Genomic DNA, 26,853 nt, shown 5'->3' with positions numbered 1-26,853 from the left:
CATTTCCAGGAGTCCTGCTTTGGTACGAGACAAGATGATATTTACATATTTATCTTTATGTATGTGTCCTTCTCTGGTGCTTTGCACATGGCAGGCACTCCCATTATTTGTAGCTATTGATTAGGAAGACGCCGTGCTTATTTCCTTAGTGGTTTATCCCACGATCTGGCCATCTAGAATGTGTCAGCTCAGGGCACCTTGTTTTCTTATTTTTATTTGTTTCCCCTAACTCTCATATCTAACTTCATGAATGATCTCTCTCATTTCAAGGTACTAGAGTTCCAAAGGAATTTTGAGTTTTTAGAAAAATAGTGGTGGAAACAAGCCCTGCATTTCTTTTATTATAGTACCTGACTTCTCAGGGCCAGCCTGCCTCCATCAGGATGACAAAACACTGCACAGAGCCACAGGGAGCCATCGGGGAGGGTGTCACGGCCTCGGCTCTCCGCCAGCTCCCCACCACTCACCCTGCACGTGGACCTGCTGGGGAGGTTGCATTTGCGGATGCTGGGGACCCACTCACCCTGCACGTGAACCTGCAGTGGGGGGCTGTGTTTTTGGATGCTGGGGATCGCTGTAGCAGCCGTGCACCAATACGACCCCGAGTCTTCTCTCCAGATGGTTGTGATCTGCAGTTCTGGGGACCTGCTCCAGTCTGACAGCATGACCCCACGGTCTCTGAAGAAGGTGAAGTACAGCAGAGTGTCCGACCGCTCGAGAGGCAGCTGTGTTTGACAGCTCAGGTTTACAGAGCTGCCTTCCGTAGGCTGGGAGGGCGTGACTCGCAGCTTTGGATATGGAAATAGTTCTGGAGAGAAGAGGTAAACCGAGTTCTCAGAACACATAGGGCCCTGGAACAGGCAGGCTCGGCTTCTCCTTCCTAGAGAGCTTCGGACAGACCCCCAGTAAGACAGAGCCCCATCAGCCCCGCCATCCCATTACCCTCCCCTGGGTCCAAGTGGGACAACCCTGCCGTCTCTGCTGGACGACCCACGCCTCCCACTGTCCAGAGTTGGGACATGAACTTATGGATCCTCTGTCACACCCAGTTCCCTACCCTGACATCACTAAGCAAATCTATATGAAAGGGTTTACCTTGAATTTTAATAATTCTGGTACTTGACTTATATACGTAATGATCTCTCTCCAGAAATCCAATGCATTGGTAGTGGCCACTGTTGTTCAAACTTGCTTGTGGTATCAGAAGATCCTGGCCTTGATTAGAGACAGAGATAACTTTCCCATTCCAGCTGTATTTCGCAGTGATCAGTTTCTGTCTCCCCTTAACCTGGCATCTCAGGACCAGCGTGTCACCTTCAAACACGGTGTGTGGAGCCTGAAGGATGAGCCAGTCTGGAAAACACAGACAACAGAGCCTGTCACTGATGGCACCCTCTTCCTCCGTCAGCTTGGCTCACAACGCTTGACTGGTTTTCTTTTGTCTTCCACAGGATTTAGTCTCCTGCCCCAGGCTCACTCTTTCCTTCCAACTCCTTATGACCTGCTTCAGAGGCAATTCGTAAATCATAAATCCCAAACACACCAACTCGACACCTACGTGACATTCAGGACAGGTACACCGTATGAGGATTCTAACGCGGAGACGAAGAGCGCATGGGATGTAACAACACCCCAACATTGTTGAACATGGTTTAAGATCGCCACCAACCTGCTCCCCCTGTCTCCGAATGGGAGTCACTGCAGAGGGAACAGACTAGGAAGTGTCACCGGGTACCAGGGTTTGCTCTGCAGCAGACTTGTCATTGGATGCACACCCAGGGGCAAGGGACAGGGAATGGGGTCCCATGCAGACATCCTCTGGCTCTTCAAATTTGCATGAGCAGTCAGTTCTGACCCCTCTGAGGTGGCTGACGGACTGCCTCTCCCCCAGCGCAGGGCCATGCAGTGGTCAGAACCATTCTCTGTGAAGCAGGCACAGCAGGACAGGAAGACAGTGGGTGCCCCGAGGCAAGAAAGCAGGAGTAGAGAAAGGACCGGCACCAGGACAGGTGAGGACATGGGCCTGAGGTGGAGACTCCCCTCCTCTGAACTCTGGTCCAAGGCTACTTTTTGCACCTCCTGGCGCTCGGTGCATTCCTGTCTCTGTCGTTTATCCCCTGTGCCCCGGCAGGGGCTAAGACAGCTTCAGTTTTGAATCCCCTAAATGAACTCCTTCCTCCAATGGTAAATGTGCAGGGATGTCTGCTGATTAACATTAGATAATGAAACTCTAACGTCAACAGTAGTTGGAAAATTCCTGTAGACATGAAGGGCCCTAGGACATGAAGGTGGCAGAGGTCAAGGGTTAGAGCAGAAGGAAGAAGGACCTCAGGGGTCACCAGCTCCAGGGGGCTAGGATGCAATGAAACCACTCCTAAAGTTTAACTAATTCACTCTCTTGCTGCTCACCTGAAGAAAAGATCAACATCACAGAGTCACTTGGGGGCGAGTCCTTGGTCTGGCACCTGAACCTTCCAGAGTCACGGACCTTGAGGGTGTTTCCTGGGGTTTTATGTAGTAGATCCTTTCCGAGGTACGACAGGTGCCATGTTATGTACTCTGCTGCACGGAGGTGAGATACATGGCAAGTCAGAGTCACTGTCTCTCCTCTGAAGACGACGGTCCATGGAGGATGGAGGGAAATCACGGGTTTGGGTGCAGCTGCCGAGGAAAGAAGAGACAGAGTCTGAGATGAAGACCCCCATGGTCCCCACTGCAGTCATCTGTGTGGATCATACCCTAGGACCAGGCTTTGGAGAATCCCCCCAGGAAGCCCCTGGGAGGACTGCAGCTTCTCCAACTGTGCTCCTCTTTCCTGGGAGTGCAGTGGCTACCCTGTGATCTGTAAGAGCAGGCTGGCCTCAAGGGGACAACCCCAGCAGGACCTCAATCACTGTGGGAAGACAGTGACGCTGGCCTGGCCCTTGTAAGTCCCTCTGGACTCCCTCCTGCCCAGGGCTTGGTCACTGAAGGGATCCAGAAGACACCACCGTGGCCTAAGAAGTTATTTTGAGCTGAAAGCATTTCAGAATAGGTTTTATGTGTGTTTTTTATTCTGAACACCCTACCTGCCTGACAGCCGAGCCTCCCAAAAGAACCCGATTCTAAATTGCCTCCTCAGGAGCAGCCATGAAAGACTGATCCTTATCACCAGAGCCTCAACAGACATTGTCACAAACTAGCGGAACTACCATAGCCACCACCTGTTCTCCAAAGGGCCGGTTATCTTTCTTGAATATCACACCACCCCCACCCCTCCCCACTCTCCCACCACATCCTGGCTGTTGCTCTGCTCAGGTGACATCCCAGCCCCAAGTCCTAACCCCCTCCCTGGTTCCCAGTCTCTGCACACCCTTGTAAGAAGCCAATACACATCTTGCTCCCGCTAATCTATCTTTTGTCTGTTTAATTGATGGGCCCCAGTGATAAACTTGAGAAGAAGGAGGCGTTTCTCTTCTCTGCGACGTTACTGTTACTCGCTGTTGGAAACACCCTCCCGCACACCTTCCCGGGTGTTGCTGCTGGCAGCCCGCTGGAAGACTGGCATTTTGATGAGCTAACATGGTGCACAGCTGTGCAGGGAAACTGCCCTCTCGGATTTTGGTGGAGAGGCAGGAATTCAGGATGTGGGGAATAGTTAGTAGCCACAGGATCCGGTTCTCTGTAAGATGTCGGGGGACTAAAGCCAGGAGTGAGTGGGGGGGTGGAGGTGCTCAGGGAGGTTTCACCCCTGCAGTAAAAGAACAAGCAGGTGGAGGTGGGGGGTGGGGGTGGAGGCAGAGGGGAGAGTTGAGGGTAGGGTGAAGGGGGGGGTCTCTTAAAGTTTCATTTGCCTCCCTCCTCCCCAGCTTCCTGCTCTGAGCATTTAGGATGCTTGAAGCGTGGCAGCTACCTCATTTTAAAAAATCAGTATTCGATTCAATTTGTTCTGCAAATTGCCTGTGTAATCTAAATTCTGTGAAGCAGGAAAAAAAAAACAGATTATGTCTATTTGCATTATTTTATCTTTCAAAATGAAAATCTCAATTATGAGGGTACGGAATTTACCATAAAATTTTAAGCGGAATCCCTTTTATGGGGGAATACAGGGCTAGCTGAGGACAAGGCATGAGCCTGGGACAGCATATTGACAAGTCCTTGAAATAGGCAAAGGGACATTCCTCGACAGACTCCACTGCCTCGATGTTCATACTTTGCTGAGGACAAAAGGCAATCTTAGCCCGACCCCCAGAAGCCTGTAAGTCTACCTTAACATATAAAAATTCCTTTAGAAATTTCCTTTATCTCTACCCACCAAGATACATGTTGGCAATCATTCCCCAAGCACCTGACCCACCGATATCCATCTGTAGGGTCTCATGATTCAGGGTTTATTAGACGGTAATAAGTGACCTTTCCCAACAACAGCTAGCCCCTCGAGGTCCTGGAAACCTTGCTTCCAAAATTCCTCAGAGAGTAAGCTATCGCCAAACCCCTCCAACTCCCGGGTATATAATCAGCCACCCCTCACAGGCCCGGGGCAGCAGCTCTTCCTGCCCGCGACTTTAATAAAACCACCATTTTGCACCAAAGACGTCTCAAGAATTCTTTCTTGGTCGTTGGCTCCAGGCCTCACCTATATTCTAAAACTTCATCACCTTGAGGTGTGTTTTTTTCTTTGGTAACTTTAGCCTCAGATAAGGAGGACGATCTACCTTTAAGGACATACAAATGGTTCCTTTCTTAAGCCTGAGACTTTAAGTATTCCTACCTTTGTCTCAAGAATGTTGAAATCTTTCAGTTACACCCAAATGTAAAGGAAATATTCTCTCTGTGTTTGGGAGCAAAAATTGTAGAATAACCTGAACACTAGTTTTAGAGGAAGCAGCTCAATGTTCTGTTTGGTAATGCAAACCTTCAGGTGTTTCTGCAGACTTTTTCTTTCTCTTTAGAGGATTCTACAGAATATTGTTTTCCCAGTGAGCAGGGAGTCGTGTTTCTCCTGGAGAGACTAGAAATCTCCGCTGTCTGTGTTCCTGGGAAGCATCTGGGCTAGGACGTGGGGACTGGGCAGCAGGTCTCACCTCCAGGGCAGGAGAAACCTTCTGCTGTTGTGCGCAGCCAGATTCCTCACTGGCCCCCAGAACTGCCCTTGCTGTGTGTTGGGAGAAGGCCCAGATCTTGTCGGGGCCTCATGAGGCTGCTACTGAGCTAGAAAGCTCTCAGCTTAACCACATCTAGCACCTGATCTAAGACACTTTCTGTAATTTATTTCTCCATCCTAGAGCATTTAGCAAAGTCTTGTCAAGTTGTAACCTCTTCCCTGTTCGGCAGGGATTTGTGGGAGATGGACTGTGTCCACAGCCCCAAGCTGCAGGGGACAGTGTGAAGCTCTGCTGGCTGGGGCCTGATGATAGCCAGCAGCCCCAGGATGAACCCAGTGGCCTTGAAGGGATTTTCAGGGATTACCAGAACACCTGGAGACAGCTCCCAGAAAAGACTGGCCTTTTTGCTGACCAGCATGGTGGGGGCTCAGAGGCATCGTGACTTGAGCTATTCACAGAAAAATGTCTACACACGCATGTAGGAGTTTGGGGTGGAGCGGTTCCCCTAGGATGTGACCGTGCTGTGTTGGGCTGGAAAGGTGGAGAAGCAGAGCTATTTGCACTCCAACCCTCCACTCCCTCTGGGGTCTCAGCCTAATTCTAGCCTCCCTCCAGGATCTCCCGCATCAGATGGGGCACACTCCTCTTTGGCCTCCGTGACATGCATCCCAGGCCCCTCAGGTTCACTGGACATGAGACAGGTTTGGCCCAAAAGTGTGACTCCCCAGCTCCTAGGTCAGGGTCATAGGATGGAGTGATGCTGCCCTGCCTGAAGTCCTCAGGACAAGGATGTGGGGACCAGACCTCCTCTGACAAGCATTCCACACAGAGGATGGTCACTAGAATATCTAGAAACATTAAAGAGAAAAGAAAGAGGGGACCTACTTACCAAGTTGTCCACTGACTGGAGCTGTAAGAGAGGTGAGGGCCAAGGTCAGCACGAGGCATGGGGCCGAGCCCTCCCACCCAGAGAGCCCACCACCCTCCCCACTGCATCTGAGGGCAGGAGAGGAGAGCCCAGCTCCACCACCCAGAGAAACCAGGAGCCACAGAGGTCTGAAGCTGAGCAGGGCAACACTGTCTACCTGTGGAAAGCTCTCAAGCTCCCCTTTTCTCATCTGTCACACGGGGACTGTAAAGGTGAGCTCATAGTTCTATTTCAATGAGTTGAATTAGTAAGTCTTCCATCAATGGCCACTGTCACTATTTGTTAGACATGACCATGCTGTGGCTGCTGCTCAGACTTGGCTTTACTGTCTCTTTGGCTAGAACAGTAGTCTCCTTCAGTACCAAGAACAGTCAAATCACACCCAAGCCCTGACACCCAGATGAAAGCTACCTCCTCCATGAAGCCCTAATGGATGCCTCTGGGCTGCAGTGCCCTGACTCTACTCTAGGCTCAGAACATAGCAATGACAGCTCACTGGGACTGGAAGTCAGACATGCAGTATGGGGCAGTGGCTAATAGCACAGTTCCAATGTCAGGGGGATAGCCTTGTACACTGACTCTGCCATTGCACAGAGCTAAAGGCAAGAGACTGTCTCTTGTGCCTTGGCTCCCTTGCCTGGAAAGTGAGACTTGTAGCAGTTCCAGCTCATTGATTGTTAGAAGATTGGATAGATGAATACATGGAGTATTCTTAGAAGTGTCTGGCATAGTCAGGGCTCAACAATTAATTATAATTCCTATTAACAAGAGTTAATAGTAATCACACATTATCTTATGACTCACTGTATAATATTTTTGTGTGTTTTCAAGTCAAATGGTCTTGCATTTGTATCTTGATTTCCTCATCAGATGGTCAGCTCTTGGGGGCAGAGACTGTGTCTTCCATGACCCTGTGCTCTCCTGCTGCCCAGCACTGTGCTATGCCCAGTGTCCCCTTTCATTCACTTTTTACCAAGTTCTCACGATATGCCAGCCACACTAATAACTCTTCCTTTAGTTAGGGTCTGGACATGTAGCTGGGAATAAGACAAACATGCTTAATAAAAATTTAATGTGCAAACGACTGACTACAAGTGACTGGTCTTTATTTCCCTAGCTTGTACTACTAGGAAATCAGTGCCTCACTTGAACAAATATTGAAAACTAGGACAGAAGCAGGGGGAAATAATCCAAGGGAAATCAACTTATTTCTTCTCTCATGCTTTTTGCAATTATCAGAACAAGCATGATCATAGGGTACAGAGAAGGAAATAAACATTCTCAGCAGAAGCTCATTTCTACATCAGTTCACAATTAGGACATGTTCCCTTCCCACGGACTCAGTTCATCTTTTACCCTGGGTCTTGATGATCTGTGATTAGGGAGGTAACTGAATCGAATTATAGTTTTTTTTTTAAGATTTTATTTTTAAGTAATCTCTACAGCCAACGTGGAGCTCATACTCACAGCCCTGAGGCGAAGAGTCAAGTGCTCTACCGACTGAGCCAGCCCGGCGACCCCTAACATGGAAAATTAAGCCCATTTCTAGAAGAGGAGGAATCTTTTGTAGGCAATTAAAAGTAAGTGATGAATGCACTTTTGGAAATCAACCCCCTCCCCATACCATTCATTCAGTCAATATCTTCCCCTTTGTTCATTCTCTGTGGCTCTGAAATAGGAGCATAATCCATTTGTTCCACAGCCCAGAGGGGAAGCTTTGCTCATGGGGAGACTCTGACTCCTTCTTGAGCAGAGGCTTCCCATCCACCACTTACCAAGGACCAGCAAGGATGCCCACAGGAGCATGGGAGCGTGCTCCGGGATCCTGACGAGCAGCAGCTCCCACACGGCCAGTCCCAGTGTGAGTGCAGCAAGGTGCTTCTGAGAACAGCTGGCTGCAGTAATGAAGTGAAAGGGGGAAGTAGAGGAATCTTTCTTAAAATACCAGCATGTTACCCAGTATGAGAGACTCCTAATGACAAAAGTCACTTTTAACAGAATGCCTTAAGTACTGCTCTAACTTCTTGATATGAAAAGCTCCCCAGAGCTTTAGTTGTCATATTTTCAGAAACTTCCAGCCACTGTCTTCCAAGGAAAATGCAACACATTCTCTCTGCTACCAGACACCAGGCAAGATTACAATCCTGTAGATTCATGCAATCCGAGGATGTACCTGAATCACTCCAGAGCTGGACAAGTTCTCCTTGAATGCAGAGATGCACTCCTCTGATATCTGAGGCTTCTGCTGGGCCACTTCCAGTTGACCATCCACATATGATGGAGTATCTGAATCATAAGACAACTCATAGACTATGTAGCACATATGAAAGTATCTTGACTCATTTGTCTTAGAGGAAGCTATACACTTTGACTTGATTAGGAGGTAGACTGAAAAATAAAGTATAGCTCCATCTCACTCTTCCTGGAGAATGGACTATAAAATTTTTAACTTAGAGCTCTAGAATTTAAAATTTGTTACAGGAATGTCTTGACAAATACATATGGATTCTATAATCGTATGTTATGCAGGGGATGAGGTGCTAGGAGAACAGTGGTAAGCAAGACTCAGTAAGCTTTCATTCTAGTGGGGCAGGCAGAAGGACCAACGGGGAGTTGAATATAGAGAGGAAAGTGCTTTGATAGTCCAACAGGAGGGAAATCTAACCCAGGAGAAGTAGGAGAGGTTTTTCAGTGGAAGTGACACCCAAGTTGAGAAGGCATCATTCTGGGCCTGAGTGATGAGCATGGACAAGGGTGGAAGGCGATCACGATCACCATCATTCTCACCCTCAAGATATCCATGAGTGAATGACCCTTGATTTTTCCATGAATGGAAGACATCAGACAGAGGATGAATTATTAGTGGTCTGTATTGCTCTAATATAATGATATGTTTCTATGCACCTAAATAAAACTGCTTCTTTCTCTAATGAGGGCTTGTATTTGAACATTAATTATATTCCAAACAACGTCCAGGACCTTAGAAGCATAAGAAGATGGAAAAATATACATATATATTTCTTTCAAAGACTTATAAAATGTGGTAAGAGCCACATAGACACACAGCACTGTGGGGACATAAAGGATGTCAAAGTGGTGTTCAGTCCTTCGTCACCTAGACCTCTGACCTCTGTGCCCTGTCTCAGCTGCCTTCATTTGTCTCAGGAGGGCTGAGATGAGATGAACCTGGATTCAAATCCTGACTCTGCCTCTTACCAGTCATGTGACCTTGGTCAAATACTTAGCCTCCTCAGGCTTCAGTGTCAGTACTGATACAAAGGAGGTCAAAAATAATATCCACTTATGGGGGGGGTATTGATAGCAACATGTGTATGAATGCAATGATGTGGAAGCTCGTGGCCCAGTGCTCAGAACAATGTGAATATTCAATATCACTACTGCTATTCTAGGTCCATGAACTGGAAAACACTTCATGATTGATAGTTTTCACCGACAAGAGTAGTTTACATAAGTGGAGAAGTCGAATATTACTGAGTGACTAGGGCTTGAGGGGAAGTTGAAGTCCTATTTTCTGTTCTCCTGCTTCTGCCATCAATTTTGTTGAATGAGTGAACTTCAAATAGCAAATAAAATTTTACATTTATGACATAAGATGTCCAAACACACAAGCTATGTTTGCAACCACTGTCTAAAAGCTTAAATATTTTAAACAAATCAGGTGCTATTTTTAATTGCTGTGTTTGAGTCACTGAGATGAATGCCTCAGTTATGAGTACCAAAACTGAGGTTTCATTTCGAAACATCAGCCATGATTGCATATACCACAATTTACTAGGCAATGGCTTGATTCATCGGGGATGACATTTAGATTTTATATTAATGGAGGATAGTAAAAGTTGTATTCAGTGACTGTGAGGAACTGTGAAAATCCTGATCTTTTTCATATGCTAGAAAAAGCATCTAAAGTTCTACATTTTAAGAATAAACTTTAAATTTTGGAATAAGTTTAGACTCACAGAAGAGTTGCAAAAACAGTAGAGAAAGTGGCCACATATCCCTCAGTCCGTTTGAGTTTCCCTGAACATTGTCATCTCACACTATCGTGGTGCATTTGTCAATACTAAGAAACCAGGATTGGTACATTAGTATTAGCTCTACTCTTTATTCAGATTTCACCAATTTCTCCAGTAATATACCTTTCCTCTTTCAATATCCAATCCAAAATATCACATTACCTTTGTTTACATCTCCTTAAGCTCCTCTGGTCTGTGACAGTTTCTCAGTCTTTCTGAGTTTTTTGTGACCGTGATGATATTGAGGAATATTGGTCAAATATCTGGTAATGTCCTCTATCTGGATTTGTCTGGTGTTTTTCTCATGAAAACATGAGGCTAAGATTATGGGCTTTCAGAAAGAATGCCATAGAAGTTGAGTGTACTCCTTGTCACATCCCATCAGGGAATACATGATGGCAACATGAGTATTACAGATGGTGTTCATCTTGATCACTTGGTTTTGATGGTGTTCACAAGGTTTTCAACATGAAGATACTGTCCATCTGCACTGTTGGTTGTTTGGAGATAAGCCAGTAGGTCCAGTCCTTCTGGCAGGTGGGACGAGGAAGCCATTAAGTTCCAGCTCTGTAAAGAAGACTTGTCTCTTCTCCTTCATTTATTTATTAGTTTGTGTGTGTATTCATTCATTCATTCATTCAATAAATCAATCATTTGTTTATACCACCACAGATTCATGTATATTTATTTTGTACTTTGGGTGATAATCCGATGCTACCTTATTTACTTCATTGCTCAAAATGTTTCAGTTTTGGCATTGGAGGATCTTTCAGATTAGCTCCTGTGTCCCTTTGAATTGCCCTCATCCTTTTGCTTTTTCTGAGCACTTCTGGACTTTCTGGCACTACAAGATACTCTAGGTTGTCTTGTCATCTCCTGCTCCAGCTCTAGAATCAGCCACTCCTCCAAGGATCCCTGGTCTTTTTCTGAGGAAAATGGCATTTAGAAACTGAGATCTGGGTGCTGGGTATGTTCCTCATTACTGGGGGAAAACTATGCATTTTTAAGTACAGAACAGGGAATCTGTCATCTTGAGTATACTTTATGAGTGGAAAATTACTGAAAAGATAAATTTGTTATAACTCTTGTTATTGATAACCTCTCCTCCCAAACCAGCAGGTATGGTTTCTGTAATCATTGTCCCGAGGCTGACTTGCTAGTGATGGAGGAGTAAATCCTTAGAATCATCAACTTTGACCCTCAGAGAAAAGGTAGCAAGTCCACTCAGTTACACTTTTGTGGAGGCTAGTGTTATCTGGAAGACTTCTTTCACTTTCCTTACACACAGATAGGGATAGTTCTAATCTCCAAGGCAAAAGATGATCCTCTTTGGTATTAGAAAATTTTCCAAGATGGTTGCTGGTTCTAAGTGTAGACTCCTCCATATTCATGAACATACAGATCTTTTTCTTCAAAAACTGAGCCAAATGAGGGACATCTGGGTGGCTCAGTCAGTTAAGTGTCCAACTCTTGGTTTTGGCTCAGGTCATGATCTCAGGGTTGTGAGATCAAGCCCCATATCAGGATCCATGCTCACCTTAGAGTCTGCTTAAGACTCTCCTTCTCCCTCTGCCCCTCGCCCCAACATGCACATGCATGCACATGCTCTTTCTCTCTCTCAAATAAATAAATAAATCCTAAAAAAAAAATAAACAAACCAAAAACTGGGCCAAGTGAGAACTGAATCATAGCTCTTTAGTGCCCTGCATTCCAGACTCACGACAACCCACATATATGTGTTGGAAGATGTGGAACAAACACTGGATTTGCAGCCTAAGGCCTGGCTGTGGGTTTGCTCTGCCACTTGCAAGTCATACAGGTTAAAGTAAATCCCCTTTGCTACTTTGATATTTATTTATTTTTTAATTAACAAAACAATAATTTTTTCCTACGTTAAATTTTTTTTTAACTTTTAGAAAAATTGCAAGAATAATGCAACAAATACCAGTGTGTTCTTTACCTAGATTCATCAATTGTCAATATTTTGATTTGCTTATTTTTTTTCTGAGGGATGGCCAAGACAACACTGTTTTCAGGATATGTAAGAAGCTTGTGTCTGCAGGTGGGCTTGTCCACATGTACTATGCTGTGGGATGGAGCCGGCCATGAGGAGAGAAGGAGGACCCTGCAGGCTTGGGGCCAGTGACCAGAAGCTTACCTTCCTTACACTGCTATGTTCTGTAGGGAATCCTAAGGATGCAAGAATTTTCCATTTGAACCTAGACTACCAGGTCAAAATAAAGCTTTATTTGTCAAGGCAGAAGGATAAAGTTTATTTTATTAGTTTACTAGATTGAGCTGTAACTTTTAAACCTCCAGAAGTATACTGTGAAGGGTTCCATTTGTACCATAGTCCTGGGCGAGATGTGGGCAGGGGGTGGGGAGGCAACACTTAACACTTATTCGAAGGGGAAGAGGCATAATGCTTTCCACTGATTTCACTTATATGTAGTGTGAGGATTAGAATGAGTCACCCCAAGATGTGCCAATTTGATGTGCAGATTATTTCGAGCTGAAAACAGTTAAGGCCCAACAGACTCAAAGATATTTTGACCTCCCACCTTTTACTGCCTAAAAGAATTTGGACAGAGGATCTGCTCCAGGAAGGGAGCTCTCACCATAGATAACTACAGTATAATATGAACTAGGGGTGGCCAACAGAAAGAACTTATCAATGTCTGTTGTGAGAATTCCTCACTGTGTTCCATTGTTGCTGTATGGCCCAGCAGACATTTGTTTACTGAACATTTACTTTTTTCCATCTTCCTATGCATTGCTTTCCTTCCCTCTGGTCCCAGACTCTTAGTTCTTAGTTCAGAATGACATAAATACCTCATTTCCCCAACATCTTTGGAGTCTCATGTTTATGTGGATTCCCGAATACAGATGTAATTAAATTTTAAATTTTATTTTCTCCTGTCAATCTGTATCATGTCAGTTTAATTCTTAGACCAGTCAAAAGAGTTTTGAACGGTAGGTAAGAATTTTCCTCTCCAACAGTAGAAAAAAAACTTTTTTTTTTTTAAATTACTACTTCACCTCCATTGGCTAAAACATTTTGAAAAAATATCAGCAAAATAAAAATTGTTTTAAACTAATTTTTAGTTCAGTTTTTTTCAAACCTGACAATTCATTGGAAGTCTGTATATTAAAAAATTTTAAATGTAGATACCTATGTTGTACACCTAAAACTAGTATAACATTATGTATCAACTATACTCAAATTAAATGAATGAATAAATAAACAAATAAAATAAAAAATAAAATTTAGATACTTGTAGGGGCTGAAGACCGGCTACCCCAAGGTGAGCAACTCTAGCATGAAGGCAGTTGAGGCCCTGTGGGCTCAAGAGAAACTTTTGCCCCTCCCTTAACCACACAGAAGAATCTAATTTGGGGATCTTTCCCAGAATAAAGGTTATTAGCAGAGATGAATTTTATCTGAGTGGCCCATCTCTATGGCAGGGCAAGCATCTAATTACCAAACACCTGCTCTTCTCTGCCCTGTGAACTACATTCCTTCCCTCTGAAGTCCCAGGCCTCTGACCCCTTCTCCTTAGTTTTCGATGACATATAGACCTCATTTTGCCCAACAGTCTTGGAATTTCCAGGTCTCTGTGGGTTCCCATACATACAAACTTAAATTTGATCTCCTCCTGTTAATCTGTCTCATGTCAACTGGACTTTTGGTCCAGCAAGAAGGACCATGAAGGGGAGAGGAATTATTGCTCTCTTACAGTACCAAAATAAGATCACCCATCCACTGGTAAACAATATTAAACTATGCCTTTGGCTTCCAAATTTCATCTTGACTACCCATTTTTAGCTGGAACTGCACATCACAGAAACCTCAACAGAGAGAAAGGTTTAGAGAAGTGTAAATTTAAACTCTGGCTTAATGCTTTTCATCAATTGGTACCCCAGGCATCTGTTTTAATCTGATTCAGCCTATTTTAAGGGGTGTGGATTCAAAGCCTTGGGATGCTGGCAGGCAGTGTGGAGTAAAGAAAGTGAACTGTGAGAAAAATCAACTGCCAGAATGCAACAAAAGTTTAATTATTTTTACTGAACTTTTGGATATGTGTGCCACATAATATAAATGCAGGAAGTTGGAGATTATATTCTAAATTCAAATTTGCAAAAAACAAGTCGGAATGTAGATGTAATTAAACTATTAATTTTTCTTTCATTGTTCATTATGTTTAAATTGGAAGCTGGAAACCTGATGTCTTCTCTTCTGCATCAAGAAATCTGTACCAGAAAAAAAAAAAAAAGAAAAGAAAAGAAATCTGTACCAGAATTGACATTTCATAGTGTATATGCAATGTGGAATTCAATTTTATCACAATCTTTAGTGTTATTATTTTATTGCTTTATGAGTTTACAGGCACTCCTGATCAGAGGTAGAAAGTTTGCACAGGGGTTCTTGTATTTAGGAGAGCTGCTGCTGGGGTACATACAGTTCTGGCATTCCTCCCACTGCCATATTTGTTGTTTGGTGTGATATCGACAATGATTATAGTCGCTGAGAAAGGCCAACTTAACCATGCTGGTTTATTTTCAGATATTCATTTTCCATGTTCACTTTTCAGTTCCACGACTTGGGATTATGCAGTTCAATCCACACTTTTATTTCTTGAAACTGATTTCAATGACTAGAATCCCTAATTCGGGCCAATTCCTAATGAGCACTTCTCGGAGAAATGGTTAGTGCTTCAATGGATTTTATCATCCAGTGAAAGGGCCATGTATTCAATCTAATCTCTGGTTGGGAGCCGAGGCCAGACTGCTCCTCGGATGACAGGAGCAAGTTATTTTCTTTCTATTCCCTTTGATGCCATGTGACAAGCAAGACTCTTAAGCTTCATGACTCTTATCACTTCATGGTGCTCAGGGCATGGGCACCATGCTTTGCCTCTTACTCTCCGGTAATGAGCTGATCTCTTTGATCTTAGGTACATGTGTAGTTCATGGTTTTAATTACTGAGTTTAAGATGTGTTCTATAACTTTTTAGTGCAGACTGATTTCTAGTAAATGATGTAATGAGGGATTTAAGTTCCCTATTATTGCAAAACATTGCCAACTTGAGCTTAAATTTCTCTTCTTTCTTTCTTTCTTTCTTTCTTTCTTTCTTTCTTTCTTTCTTTCTTCTTCTTCTTCTTCTTCTTCTTCTTTTCTTTCTTTCTTTCTTTTCTTCTTCCTTCTTTCTTCTTTCCTTCTTTTTGAGGGAGAGAGAGAGACAGAGAGAGTAAGCATGAGGGGTAGGGGGCAGAGGGAGAGGAGAATCCTAAGCAGGGACCACATCCAGTGGGAACATGAAATGAGGCTCAATCTCATGATCCTGAGATCATGATCTGAGCTGAAATCAAGACTGAGCCACCCAGGTTCTCCTGAGCTTAAATTTCTAGTGAGTCAGTGTTAGTGGTGAACACTACAGGGACATATCTACATTCTGTTTACTAAATTTGTCTAGACTATATTCAACTTTTCATGACTTAGGGAAGACCACAAATTCTTCCCTTCTCTGCATGAATAACTTTATAATGTGACTTTGTAGCTCTTCTCATAAAGAGGAAATCTCTTTCTGTATGTCATGAATATGGTCTGGCCTTGTGACTTGTTTTGGCCAATAGAAGGGGCAGGAGCACTGCTGTGCAAGTTCTGGGTGTTTTTCTCAAGAGGCTTTGCATGCATCTGCCTTCAATGTTTGGCAGACAATAACTGCCATGTGACCAAGCCTGGACTAGCTTGCAGAGGATAAAAGACTATGGGAGAGGACTCCATTATCCCAGCCATGCAAGCGAGGCCATCACAAAGCAGACAGCCCAAAGCCATTCTTCTGCTAACAACAGAAACACATAAAAGAGTCCTGACAAATCAGGCCAGCACTGCCTAGGTCGTAAGAACCGTGTAGCTGAATCCAACTCATGCTGCCAAACTGCAGAACAGTAAGATAAATGACTGGCTGTTGACTTAAGCCATTAAGTTTTAGGGTGGTTTGTTACATAGAATTAGTATCTGATATGATTTATTTCAGTACACTGTTGACACCATGACCAAAGTCTCATCTTAATTCTTAATGATACTGAAATGAATATAGTTACTCCAAGTGGTATTGTTTATACTTATAATCTTATAAGTTGCCATAGAAAAATGTCATGGATTAATTAACATTTTCATGGACTTAGCCTTTCAGTTCTAAGCAATATTTTCTACTTCCTGAAGATCAGCCAATGCTTGATTCTCTTCAGGAAACAATATATTTTTTGCCCTTAATAAGACATTCTTTTATAGAGTTGCCCTCTATGAAAGTGTTTGTGCTTGGAAAACCTTCTATTAAACATATAGCTGAATTTTCTAGTGGTAACATTTAATTTAGGAACATGAAAAAGAAACTCCATTTAAAGTTCAGTTCTGGGGATCCCTGAGTGGCTCAGGAGTTTAGCGCCCACCTTCAGCGCAGGGTGTGATCCTGGAGTCCCAGGATTGAGTCCTGCATTGGGCTCCCTGTAGGGAGCCTGCTTCTCCTTCTGCCTGTGTCTCTGCCTCTCTCTCTCTCTCTCTCTCTGTCTCTGTCTCTCATGAATAAATAAATAAAATCTTAAAAAAAGTTCTGTTCTGTTTTTTAATTCATTAAATTCTTTAGCATGCATCTTTCTTGAGCCTGCTATAATTCTTACTATAATTAATTTCATAATAGTATCTTTATTTGTATTTAATTGACAAAGGCACACCTTATTTGCATACTTATTTAGAACTATTTTTTACTTTTCACAAAGAAAGTATCTCTTTTTTCTTGAAACTACAAGTTTTCTTTCTATCTTGTTTTCCCACTTTTGGTAGAGATGTGGGTAAAAGTCATTCTTTTCTTAAATCTACTATAAATAAAATAATTGGGTATTTGAGAGAACACATGGCAGCTTGTCATCTGGCTTCATATTCAAGGAGATGACAAGGGGGGCAGCCCCGGTGGCGCAGTGGTTTAGCGCTGCCTGCAGCCCGGGCCGTGATCCTGGGGACCCGAGATCAAGTCCCATGTTGGGCTCTCTGTGTGGAGCCTGCTTTTCCCTCTGCTTCTCTCTGTATATGTCTCTCATGCATAAATAAATAAAATCTTAAAAAAAAAAAGGAGATGACAGGGGCTGGTGGAGACTATAGTCAGTTGGAGAATATACACATTACATTTGAAAGGAGCCAGATATTCAACCACAGTATCATTACCAAGTCTGAAGATCTGACATAATCTGATTTTCTAAATTTTTAAGAGAAGCTCCAAATACAGATTTCTATGTGAAATATCCTGATTTCCTAACTTCAACTAATTTAAGCTATCCTTTAAACACCATGTGAGTCAACAATGTGTACCAAATGAACATGTGTGCAGCAGGCTTTTTATACTTCCCCTAGGGTCAACACATAGTACTGAGAAAAGTGCTCTAAACACAGACCAGATAACTGAATGCACGAGTAGATGACGGAAGAGTATTCTTCAAAGGGGCACAAAATAGAGAAGGACAATGCTTTCACTACCCTGCCCTTGCTTCTGCTTCAGGATGTGGTGGAGTAAGTTGGGGAAGAAAAGAGGAGACAGGAGAGGCAGGAGGCCAATGATGGAGGCTTTCTGAAGGAGACTTGGTCTCAAGAAGAAAGAAAAGAAGCTCCCTGTCCTGTAGCTCCTTGTGCTAAGTATGGTAAGCCACTCTTCTCTTTCACAGAGAAGCTCTTTCTTATGGAGCTTGATAGTTAGGAACTTGCGTGGTAAGCCCTCTTGCATCCTTTTTTGGTTATGGAACAGCTTATGGTTGGGAAAAAAAGTCAGTTACACCAAAGAGATGAAGAATAATAAACTAAAAGCAGATCTCTTTTTAGTGGTCCAAGGGCTCTTCTCCCTTTCCATCCATCCAGTGACTTCTGCATACAAGGCTCTTGTGAGCCCATGAAGATACTTCTTAGGTTCAGGGAGTTGGGGGATTTCTTAAACTGGTCTCCTCATCTAATTCTTGGCAATCAGATGGAGTTCCTACCTTGAAGAACTCCAGAATTTAAAAAGAAGGGGGGGGGGATATCACCATATGTGTTGAGCAAGAGCTATAATGGGGTCATTGTTGGCTTGTAGAAGTTAATGATTTCTTAAGAAGAAATAAGAGGAAATTGATTCTCCTGTATTGGGGTGAGTCATACCACCAAGTATATTGATTTTATAAAGATCACAAAACATATCTAGTCAAAAAATCTCCCATTTCAGAGTAGAAAGTAGAGTCAAGAAAATATTTGAACTGGTTAATGAGATAAATCTGTAATTGGAACATACAGAATCTAGAAATTCTCAGACTCAAGTTCTTTAATTTCCAAGTTTTCCTGGAAGGAAAAGGACTGAGTGTGTGGAGGCTGTGTGCTTGTCGAGGCTTAGGGGTAGCGTGCTAGGGCAGGCAGGCTGTGGACAGATCATCACAGTTACCTGTAGGGCTGGGACTAGCTCGATCTTTGTGCTTTCATGCAGATGTCCAAGGATAGAGATGGGAATACACATGGTACCATTGACTTGGAAAATCTTGATGCTCTGAAACTGGTGTCAGAGTTGTGGTAATGGAGAGTCCCGTGAGGTCAGGATGAAGAAATTTTAAAAGTGGAAGTTCAAAGAATCTTATCCCCAAGAGCATTCTCTGAAATTTAAGAAGGGAAGTAAGGTTGTGTGAGTCAGTCAGATCCTCAGATGATCAAGCTACTGTCTTCAGCAGATTCTTGTTATTTATTTATCTGATGTCTTGAGTAACACACACGCTTTCCATTAGTTCTTTGATTTCCCTTTAGATGAACTCACCTGAAGCACGAGCTCAGTGGGGAGAGGGTAGCCTCTCATTTTAAAAGCCCAAGGAAGAAGACTCTTCATCCCCCATTGTCTGAGCTACCTTCGGGTGGCCTTGCAACCTGGGTTCAGCCAGTCAGACATCTTCCTTGAAACTTGAAACTTTGCTGGTGGCATGGAGCTGTGGAGCCAAGACCATGGATGGGGCAGTGTGTGGGTCATGTTTCTATAGCAGGACACTTGCTGTGGCTCCTAACACTCGGGCTTCCAGCTCCCATTTGTTCCCACTCATTTCTAAGTCTTGTTTTCCCATTTTCTGAGTCCTTGGTATACTTTCAGTAAAGCATCCCCCTTTTGAAAAGAGAGCCAGAGTTGTTCTGTTGCTAAACCAAGAGTCCTGACTGAAATACTGTCTGAAAAAAAAAAAATGAAATACTGTCTGAAGACTGGATGAGCATGGATGAATGCACCCAGGATCCTATGTGTGTGCCTGGATTTGGACACCCAGGATGGAGAATATAGTGGTAGCAACACAAATAAGATTCACTGGAGACCTCCTGTGAGTTGCTTTTTTAAAATGTCTAAAAGAGACATTACTCCCCATCATAAAAATGGTAGCAATGATCCAACATTAAATCTGCCATTGATGATATGCCTTCTTTGCAACAGGCATTTCTTAGAAGATCTTGTTCAGGCTTCCAATAACCCTACTAGACAGGGTGTTTGCTCCCACTTGCAGGTAAGATGCCGGAGCCTAGGAGAGGATGACAAGTTCCCAAGGTCAGACAACATGCATGATGATCAGCACTCCTGCCCAGCCCAAATCTTGTTTTTTTGTTCTGTTGTGTCACCTGTCTTCCAAAAAACAGAATGGGGTAAAGACTATTCCTAAATATGCCCTGAGAACCAATGTTGTTATTCTGGAGTCTGCACTGATCTTTCCTATCCATGTATCAAGCAGATATTCTCACACCTTCATCTCATTTTTAGATCTTACAGGTTTGTAACTTACTCATGGGTGCCAAGCAGGATCACCAGCTCCGAAGCACAGAGGACATGCTGCTCTTGTTCCAAACATATCCTCTTTTTTTTTTGTTGTACTAGATAGTTCTTTGTGCTTTGTATCAGTCAGGGTTCTCCAGAGTAAAGAGGTTTATTATGAGGGATATTTTCATTCAAATATGGGAGCATAACCCATACTACATACTTCTTTGTATGGAGAAGTGCCGCAGTCTACCATCTGCAAGCTGGGGACCCAGGGAAGCCCCTGGTGGAGTTCTAGTCCAAATTCACAGGTCTGAGAACCACAGGAGCCAATGTGTGAGTCCAGGTCCAAGTCCGAGGCCCAAGAACCCAGAGTGAGGGTGTGCCTCCTCAAGCCCTTTCTTCACTCTCTTGTTTTGTTCTGTCCTCAGCAAAGTGGACGGTGCCTGCCCACATTGGTGAGGGCTACCTTCTCTACGCAGCCTACAGGTTCCAATGCTGATGTCTTCAGAGATACCATCTAAACACGCTTGGAGTTAATGTTGTCCCAGCTATCTGGGCACCCCTGAGTCCAGTCATGTTGACATGTAAAATTCACCATCACATGTCTCGATTTCACCCCAGGTACTTTCATCAGATTTTCCTTCCTTCAATTTTTTTTTTCCATCTTGCCTGCCAATGATATGGATCACATTGTTCCTCTTTTTTAGGATTTATTTTCCCCTGCTTTTAATTCAGAATTGCATGTCTTGTCTCTTTGCCTAAACATGTTTCTGAAAACATTTCAAGGATTTTAATTTTTCCTGCAATCCAGGAAGCTAATGATGGTATATGGTGGGAAGTGGGCTGAAGGGGAGGGAAGGAGAGAGTCTGTGCTGTTTGGGGAAACAAGGACTCTGAGAAATCTGGCATAAAAGAAAAAAGAGGCAAGTCTGCTTTAGGAATAGTTGCAGTGAACCATCCTGTAAAGACAGATTCATATTTGACTCAATTATTGGTATTTCTTGATATGAAAGCCTTATTTCATACCTATTTGAAATTTCTAGGACTGAGGATTGAATTGATATGATTTTAAGGCTGATTGAGTATAAAAAATTCACATTTGGGGGGAGAATATTCACATTCGATTTGCCTAGGAAAGTCAAGTTGTTGTTATTTTTTTTTCCTTTTAAATTGATGTGAAGTTAATTTAAAAACTGTATTGGGATGCCTGGGTGGCTCAGTGGATGAGCATCTGCTTTTGGCCCAGGTTGTGATCCTGGGGTCCCAGGATCAAGTCCCACATCGGGCTCCCTGCATGGAGCCTACTTTTCCCTCTGCCTGTGTCTCTGCCTCTCTCTCTCTCTCTCTCTGTGTGTGTCTCTCATGAATAAATAAGTAAAATCTTTAAAAAAAACTGTATTAAGAATTATTATTATTTTTTTTTAGGAGTGGGAAGTAAAGGGTGCAGAGTGAGGAAGGTAATCCATTAGCCAAGAACTCACTGGCTTGAGGGTGGTTTTCCACATAATTAAATTAATGTGGTATGATGTAGTCTGCATGCCCCACTGTCGCGATAGGAACAGAAGTCTGCCATGGGTGCAGGGGGTGGTTGTAGGAGCTTACTCTCACAGCTAGCTTTCTTACTGCAATCAGAAGTATCTACACTGCATGATTATGTTTAATTTATTCTTTTACACAGGCCTCCTGAGGTGGGTGATAGAAATATGCATGACAGTCAAGATTCAAATATCAAGATTTAAAACATACTGGAAGGTCCTGCCCCCCAGGTGTTCAAGTGGCTGAAAGCTCAGTTTTTGGTCTTCCTGTGACCAAAGCAAAGAGCTGTTGCTGAGTCTTGTTTTGGCATGGTGACTCATAATTACTGACAGGGACATTGGGTTTGCCCTTAGTGGCAGCATCCATGGCTCCTCCCACGACTTGCCCAGTTGAGGTCCTCTGTTACCACCAAACCCAAGGACCGTGGCAACATGTCCCCCAGGGGCTCTGCTCCGCTAATTGTGTCCTGGCCTGGGCTCCTGCTCACTGTGTGCAGCAGCTGACTCGGCACTACTGGCCCTTGGGGACTCGTGGGCAGCTCCTACTCACCAAGGTTCATGTAGCCTGTGTCCCCTCAGTGGCCTGGCTGTCCTAGCTGATGACCCCTGGGGCTGTGCTGGTTTCACCTCAGGCTGCAAGAAGCATAGTCGTGGGTGAGGGGACGGAGAGAACTGGAAGGGTAGCTCAGCCAGGCCAGCCCTGCTCCCTGACAGTCTGGATCTGGGTCATGAGCAGAGCATGGACGGGATAGCCTCAGAACCTAGCTAGCATCCTCATGGGGCACTTCTGAGTCACTGGTCATCTCACTGACTCCCTGGTAAATATTTCTCTTTTTTCTTGCAGCAGTGGCTGAGGACTCCAGGGAGGAGGTACACAGGTGTCCTGATTGGCACCTGGAGACCCTGACGACTGAGTCAAGATCAAGACACAAGTGCAGGACATTGCTCACTTACTGTAGCTCCCTCTGGGGTTCTCTCCATGCTTGGGCTGCTCGGCTGAGGGTACTCTTTCTTCACTATGAAGCAGGCAATGGAGGGATCCTGAGGAGAAAAAGGTTCTCAAAGGCGAAGGAAGATAAGGTATGTTGAGGGCCCACCATGCCTAATGCACTGAACTACATTACTCTTTGGAGAGGAAGTCTCTAGAAGAGAAGAGCCAGGAACTTGGACTCTCCTTGCCTTCCTAGGTCTTCCTAGAGGCTCTGCCGGAGGAAATGAGAGAATCAGGAGTAATAAGAAACAATGAGGCTCTTACAGCCCAGTTCTGAAACTTCAATTCCCAGGGCTTCAGCCTCTTGGCCCAGACAGAGAAGAGGCACAGTAGCAGCAGGCTCTGAAAGAAACCAGCACCCTTCCCGCATGCCGAGGCGTGGTCGCTGTCTGTGCCACTGCTGGGCAGGGCTCTGCTGGGCCCTGAACCCCCACCTCGCTCAGCTCCAGCAAAGACAGATGCACTGCCCCAAAAGTCACCTGCTACTTCCTGTCCCTGATAACCACTTCAGACCTGAGCATAAGCCACATCCAGAAACACTGGATCCTCTGGAAGAAGGACAAGGTTAGACAGAAGGCTGCAACCAACAGCACTTTCCCCAGCCACTTGCTGCGTGCCTCCCTTGCTGGCCCAAGAGAGTCTCAGCAGGACCTGGGCTGTAAAGGACATCCCTACAAGCCTCACCTCACAGGTGAGCCCCTCCCTTGAAGCCTCTACCTGACAGCTGTACTTACCCTAGCTCTCTATGAGCTCCTGGTCCTTGGCTAGGAAGAATGAGTTAGATACCTGGGCTGCAGAGTTCCTGAAAGTACAGAGACATGGGTCAGTCCCTGAGATAGTGAACTGGGGAGAAATGCTGGCCAGGTGGCTAAAAGGTAGACAGTGTCAGGGGATCCAGCACTGGGAGAGGCACAGGGTCTGGCAAGGTTGGTTCGCTTGGTGCCTGATACACCTGGAAATGGGCAGTGCAGGTGAGGTCAGCCAGGAGCAATGCTTGTGGTCTGGCATGACCAAGATGGATCTAAGCTGGGAAACTTTCTCTGTCTCAAGTTCAGAGAAAACTAATCACATGATTGGAAATTTTCACCAACGGCATTGCTCATTATCATTTCCTTCAAAGATCTAGACCATGCATGTATCTTTCTATCATATTGGGCTCATGTCCCAGAAAAGATACTTCACTCCCAGTAACTCACGATGCAACCCAGATAAGAAATGAAACTTTGACTTCAAACAAAGCTTTGTGTTCTCTGATATGCCTTGAAACTATATCATTACATCTAAAGGCAGCAATGCATCCTGCTGGCCAAAGTGGTTTAGATGAAGATTCACAGTCTGAACAAGAAGGAGTCTTGGACACAAGAGTCAAATGCAACATCAAGGAAGAAAACGGGATAAAATTATGTGAATATATATCAATTGTCATCAAGGGCAGGGTTTTAGTGTACATTTAATGCAGTGTTTCTTTTTTGTGTTCTGAAATGTGTCATAAAACATTGTCTTAAATCTATGGCATGTGTATTGATTCTGGAGCCAGACTTCTGGGTTCAAAATTAGACTTCATCACTCGCTAGCTGTGTGACCTTGACTAGTTTGCTTATCCTGCGTCTAATTCCCTCGTATGCAAACAATACTGCATACAATCAATCAACATACATCCAGCTCTTAGAACAGTACAGGGCACAAGGTAAGAGCTATGTTAAGGATTAGCTATTATTATCATTAGGAATGACAATTTTTCATCATTGTTTCCAAAGGTAGTGTTGGGGGAACAATGAGACTTCCCTGAGACAGTAGCACTGAACTGGAATATGAAGTAGGTGTTAGCCAGGGATGGGGACGGAGGGGCAGGGTGGTCGGTGGCAGAAGCTATTATCTCAGGAAGTACAGTGTGGGCTCAGGGCCAGAGAAGGCAAGAAATGTAGAACGCAGCACATTCAAATTCCTATTTTGAGATATTTCTTGAGTTCTGTGTTTTGAATGTTAAGCCAGGAGAATTCCAGTATCTTTAGCATATGGTACATGCACAATAATCTTTGACTAAATGAACCAGCCCATAAGTGGGGACTCAACACAGCAGCCTTGGTTACGGTTGGCACCGATGCCCTTCCTGCACAGCAGAGCACTGGTGCCAGCCAAGGGCCAGCTCTGTGGGGCACACAAGGGGTCTCCTCATCCTAACACCACGGAAGTGGGTCTGGCCGGCTCCTTGCCCAGAAATGTGCAGTCAGGACCAGCACCCCAGGCGTCATGGGACCGCTGTCCTCTACTCCTTGGCTGTCGGTGCTCCAGACTATCCTGCTGTCTCTCCCTCCTGGCACAGTGCCTGGCAGGGAGCTCATGCTGCATACATGTTAGCGGAATAAATGACAAATGTGAAATTCCCGTCTTCCCAAGGGTAGCCAGAAGGTGCTTTACACCTGGAAAATTTAGTGATTTGGCTACTGGCTGGCTAGCCTGAGTGAATGACTAAGCTTCTGTGGGCCTTGGTGTACTTTTTAAGAGTAATGTGTGTGCAACAGAGCATGGCTCTGGGGCCATGCCTCCTCCGCCTGCTACTGGCTAGGCCACTTCAGGTAAGTTGTTCAACCTCCTTGTGCCTTGGTTTCTGTATCTGTGAAATGGGAAAAATAGTAATAATACCTCTCAAATGGAGATTAAATTCATCGATGCGTGCAAAGTGATGAAAACAGTAGCTGGCACATGATCAGTGCTTAATATTACCTATGTTGTTAGTTTTGCTAATTAGTCCAAACTAGCCCAAACCTGGCTGTGCATCTGAGTTACTCAGGGGACTTAACTGTACATAAAGGAACTGAGTGGCCAGGAAACTAAGCAGCATCCCCATCACTACAGCAAGACCCGGACCCAGAGGTGTTTGCAGAGGGGCTCGAGGAGGGTGAGTATCAGCTATGAATGTGCTTCTGTGTGAGGCAGGACCCTGTCCTCCTCACTTGGACTGTGTGCTCACCTCAGGAGCCTGATCCCCCTGCAGCTGGGACAGCTCCAGGGAAGAATGTGCTGGGCTGGGAAGGGTGATGGGAACACCAGCCGTCCTCTGCAGAGACATCACAGGAGGGACACACTACTGTCTGTGCTACGTGCTCAGATCTCCTCATGCCCCACTGCTTCACTATTGTCTTCTCTGATCCACATGTGCCTTCCTGCCATCTCAGTCCTGGCACCAGGCTGCTCTCTAGCTTTAGCTCTCTGTCCATGGTGATTGCACCTCCCAGGAACCTGGTATCCTGCTCAGCCTCTGGAGCATCATCATGGGCACCCAGTATAGAAAAAGTAAAAGGAAGAGGAAAGTGGTGGCCATTCTGAAGTTTTGTGATGCTTGGTCTCTGGTCCTGATGCACCAGCAGACAGGAGAGGGGTTCAGGATGGCATCAGGACCTCTCTGGAATAAACCCTGTTCCCACCTGTCCTGCTCTGTCCTCTTCTTTCCAGCCCCATTGTCCCTTTTCAGCAAACACTCCACACATGAATTTGGGATTCCTGGCTCTGTTTCCAGATCCAAAAACCCACAGCTTCTCTTGCTATTGCTTCCCCATCTTTCCCCACAGCCCTGCCTCGCATACACAACTCACATGAACATACACAGGAGGTAAGGACAGAGGACATTTCCTATCATATTCTTGCTGAAAACCATAAAACCGTCCGGGGCTTCCAAGGAACATATTGCTACATGTAAAATGATTCAGATGCCCAAGAGCTGTTTGAGCAGATATAAACTGGCTTCTTGAATTTGATAGCAGCTTTTTAGGAAGAGATGTGTCTCCATTTCTATGTCAGACATTACCTCTGTTCCTTCTGAGCTGGCTGACTGTGGCATGCCATGACCAGGAAGGGGACAAGGGAGGCTGTTAGAGAACTAAAGAGGCCTTGTCTGTGCAATCTTGCTTAAATTTCAAATATAGCAACAACAGTAAACATAACTAGCATGGCCATCATCGTCAGAGCTAACACTTAGGAGCACTTGCTCAATGCCATGTGTTCGTTCAGAATTTTCTTCCCACAGAATTCCTCTAAGTTAGATGACATTATCAACCCCATTTCAGGACATCTTCAAAGTCAAAGCAAATTGCTGCCACTTGCATCCCTTTGTCAGTAAAGAAGAGACACAATACTTGGCAGGTTTCTTTGAATTTTGGAAGCAACATATTCCTCATTTAAGTGTATCATTCTTACCCAATTGCCAAGTAGCCCATAAGGCAGTCAGTTTTGAGCCAGGCCCAGGGCAAGAGAAGGATCTGCAAGCTTCTATTGCCACAGAAACTGCTAGGCCATTTGAAAAATGGGATACAGCAGGTCTTGTGTCTCCCTAAGTGACTATAGCCAATATCCGTGGGGCCTCTGAGGAGCCAGGACAAGAGAATAAGGGGATGGGCTCCTAGGATTTTAGAGAAAAAGCATCCAGTTTACCACTGGGTTTTACTGGAAATTGAATGCTCAATCATGGCACATCCAGGGATGAAGCAATC

The 26,853-nt window shown here is 44.5% G+C and overlaps 1 protein-coding gene across 1 annotated transcript in view; it reads right to left on the bottom strand.

Moving 5' to 3' along the window:
- The window catches only part of LOC129508874 (Fc receptor-like protein 5), a 74,237-nt gene extending 66,398 nt beyond the window's left edge, over positions 1–7,839 (bottom strand). The window contains exons 1-5 of the mRNA XM_055324106.1: positions 7,788–7,839; positions 5,974–5,994; positions 2,410–2,661; positions 1,096–1,353; positions 524–808 (exon numbers count right to left, since the gene is read on the bottom strand). Of these exons, the coding sequence (XP_055180081.1) occupies positions 524–808; positions 1,096–1,353; positions 2,410–2,661; positions 5,974–5,994; positions 7,788–7,818 (847 nt within the window). The 5' untranslated portion in view covers positions 7,819–7,839. The remainder of the gene's footprint in view (positions 1–523; positions 809–1,095; positions 1,354–2,409; positions 2,662–5,973; positions 5,995–7,787) is intronic.
- Between the last annotated feature and the right edge of the window lie 19,014 nt (positions 7,840–26,853).

Source organism: Nyctereutes procyonoides, unplaced genomic scaffold (genome assembly GCF_905146905.1).
Source record: "Nyctereutes procyonoides isolate TBG_1078 unplaced genomic scaffold, NYPRO_anot_genome, whole genome shotgun sequence".
In the NCBI taxonomy this organism is placed as follows: domain Eukaryota; kingdom Metazoa; phylum Chordata; class Mammalia; order Carnivora; family Canidae; genus Nyctereutes; species Nyctereutes procyonoides.
Note: the sequence above shows the minus strand (reverse complement) of the source record. Positions and strands in the feature narration are given on the sequence as shown.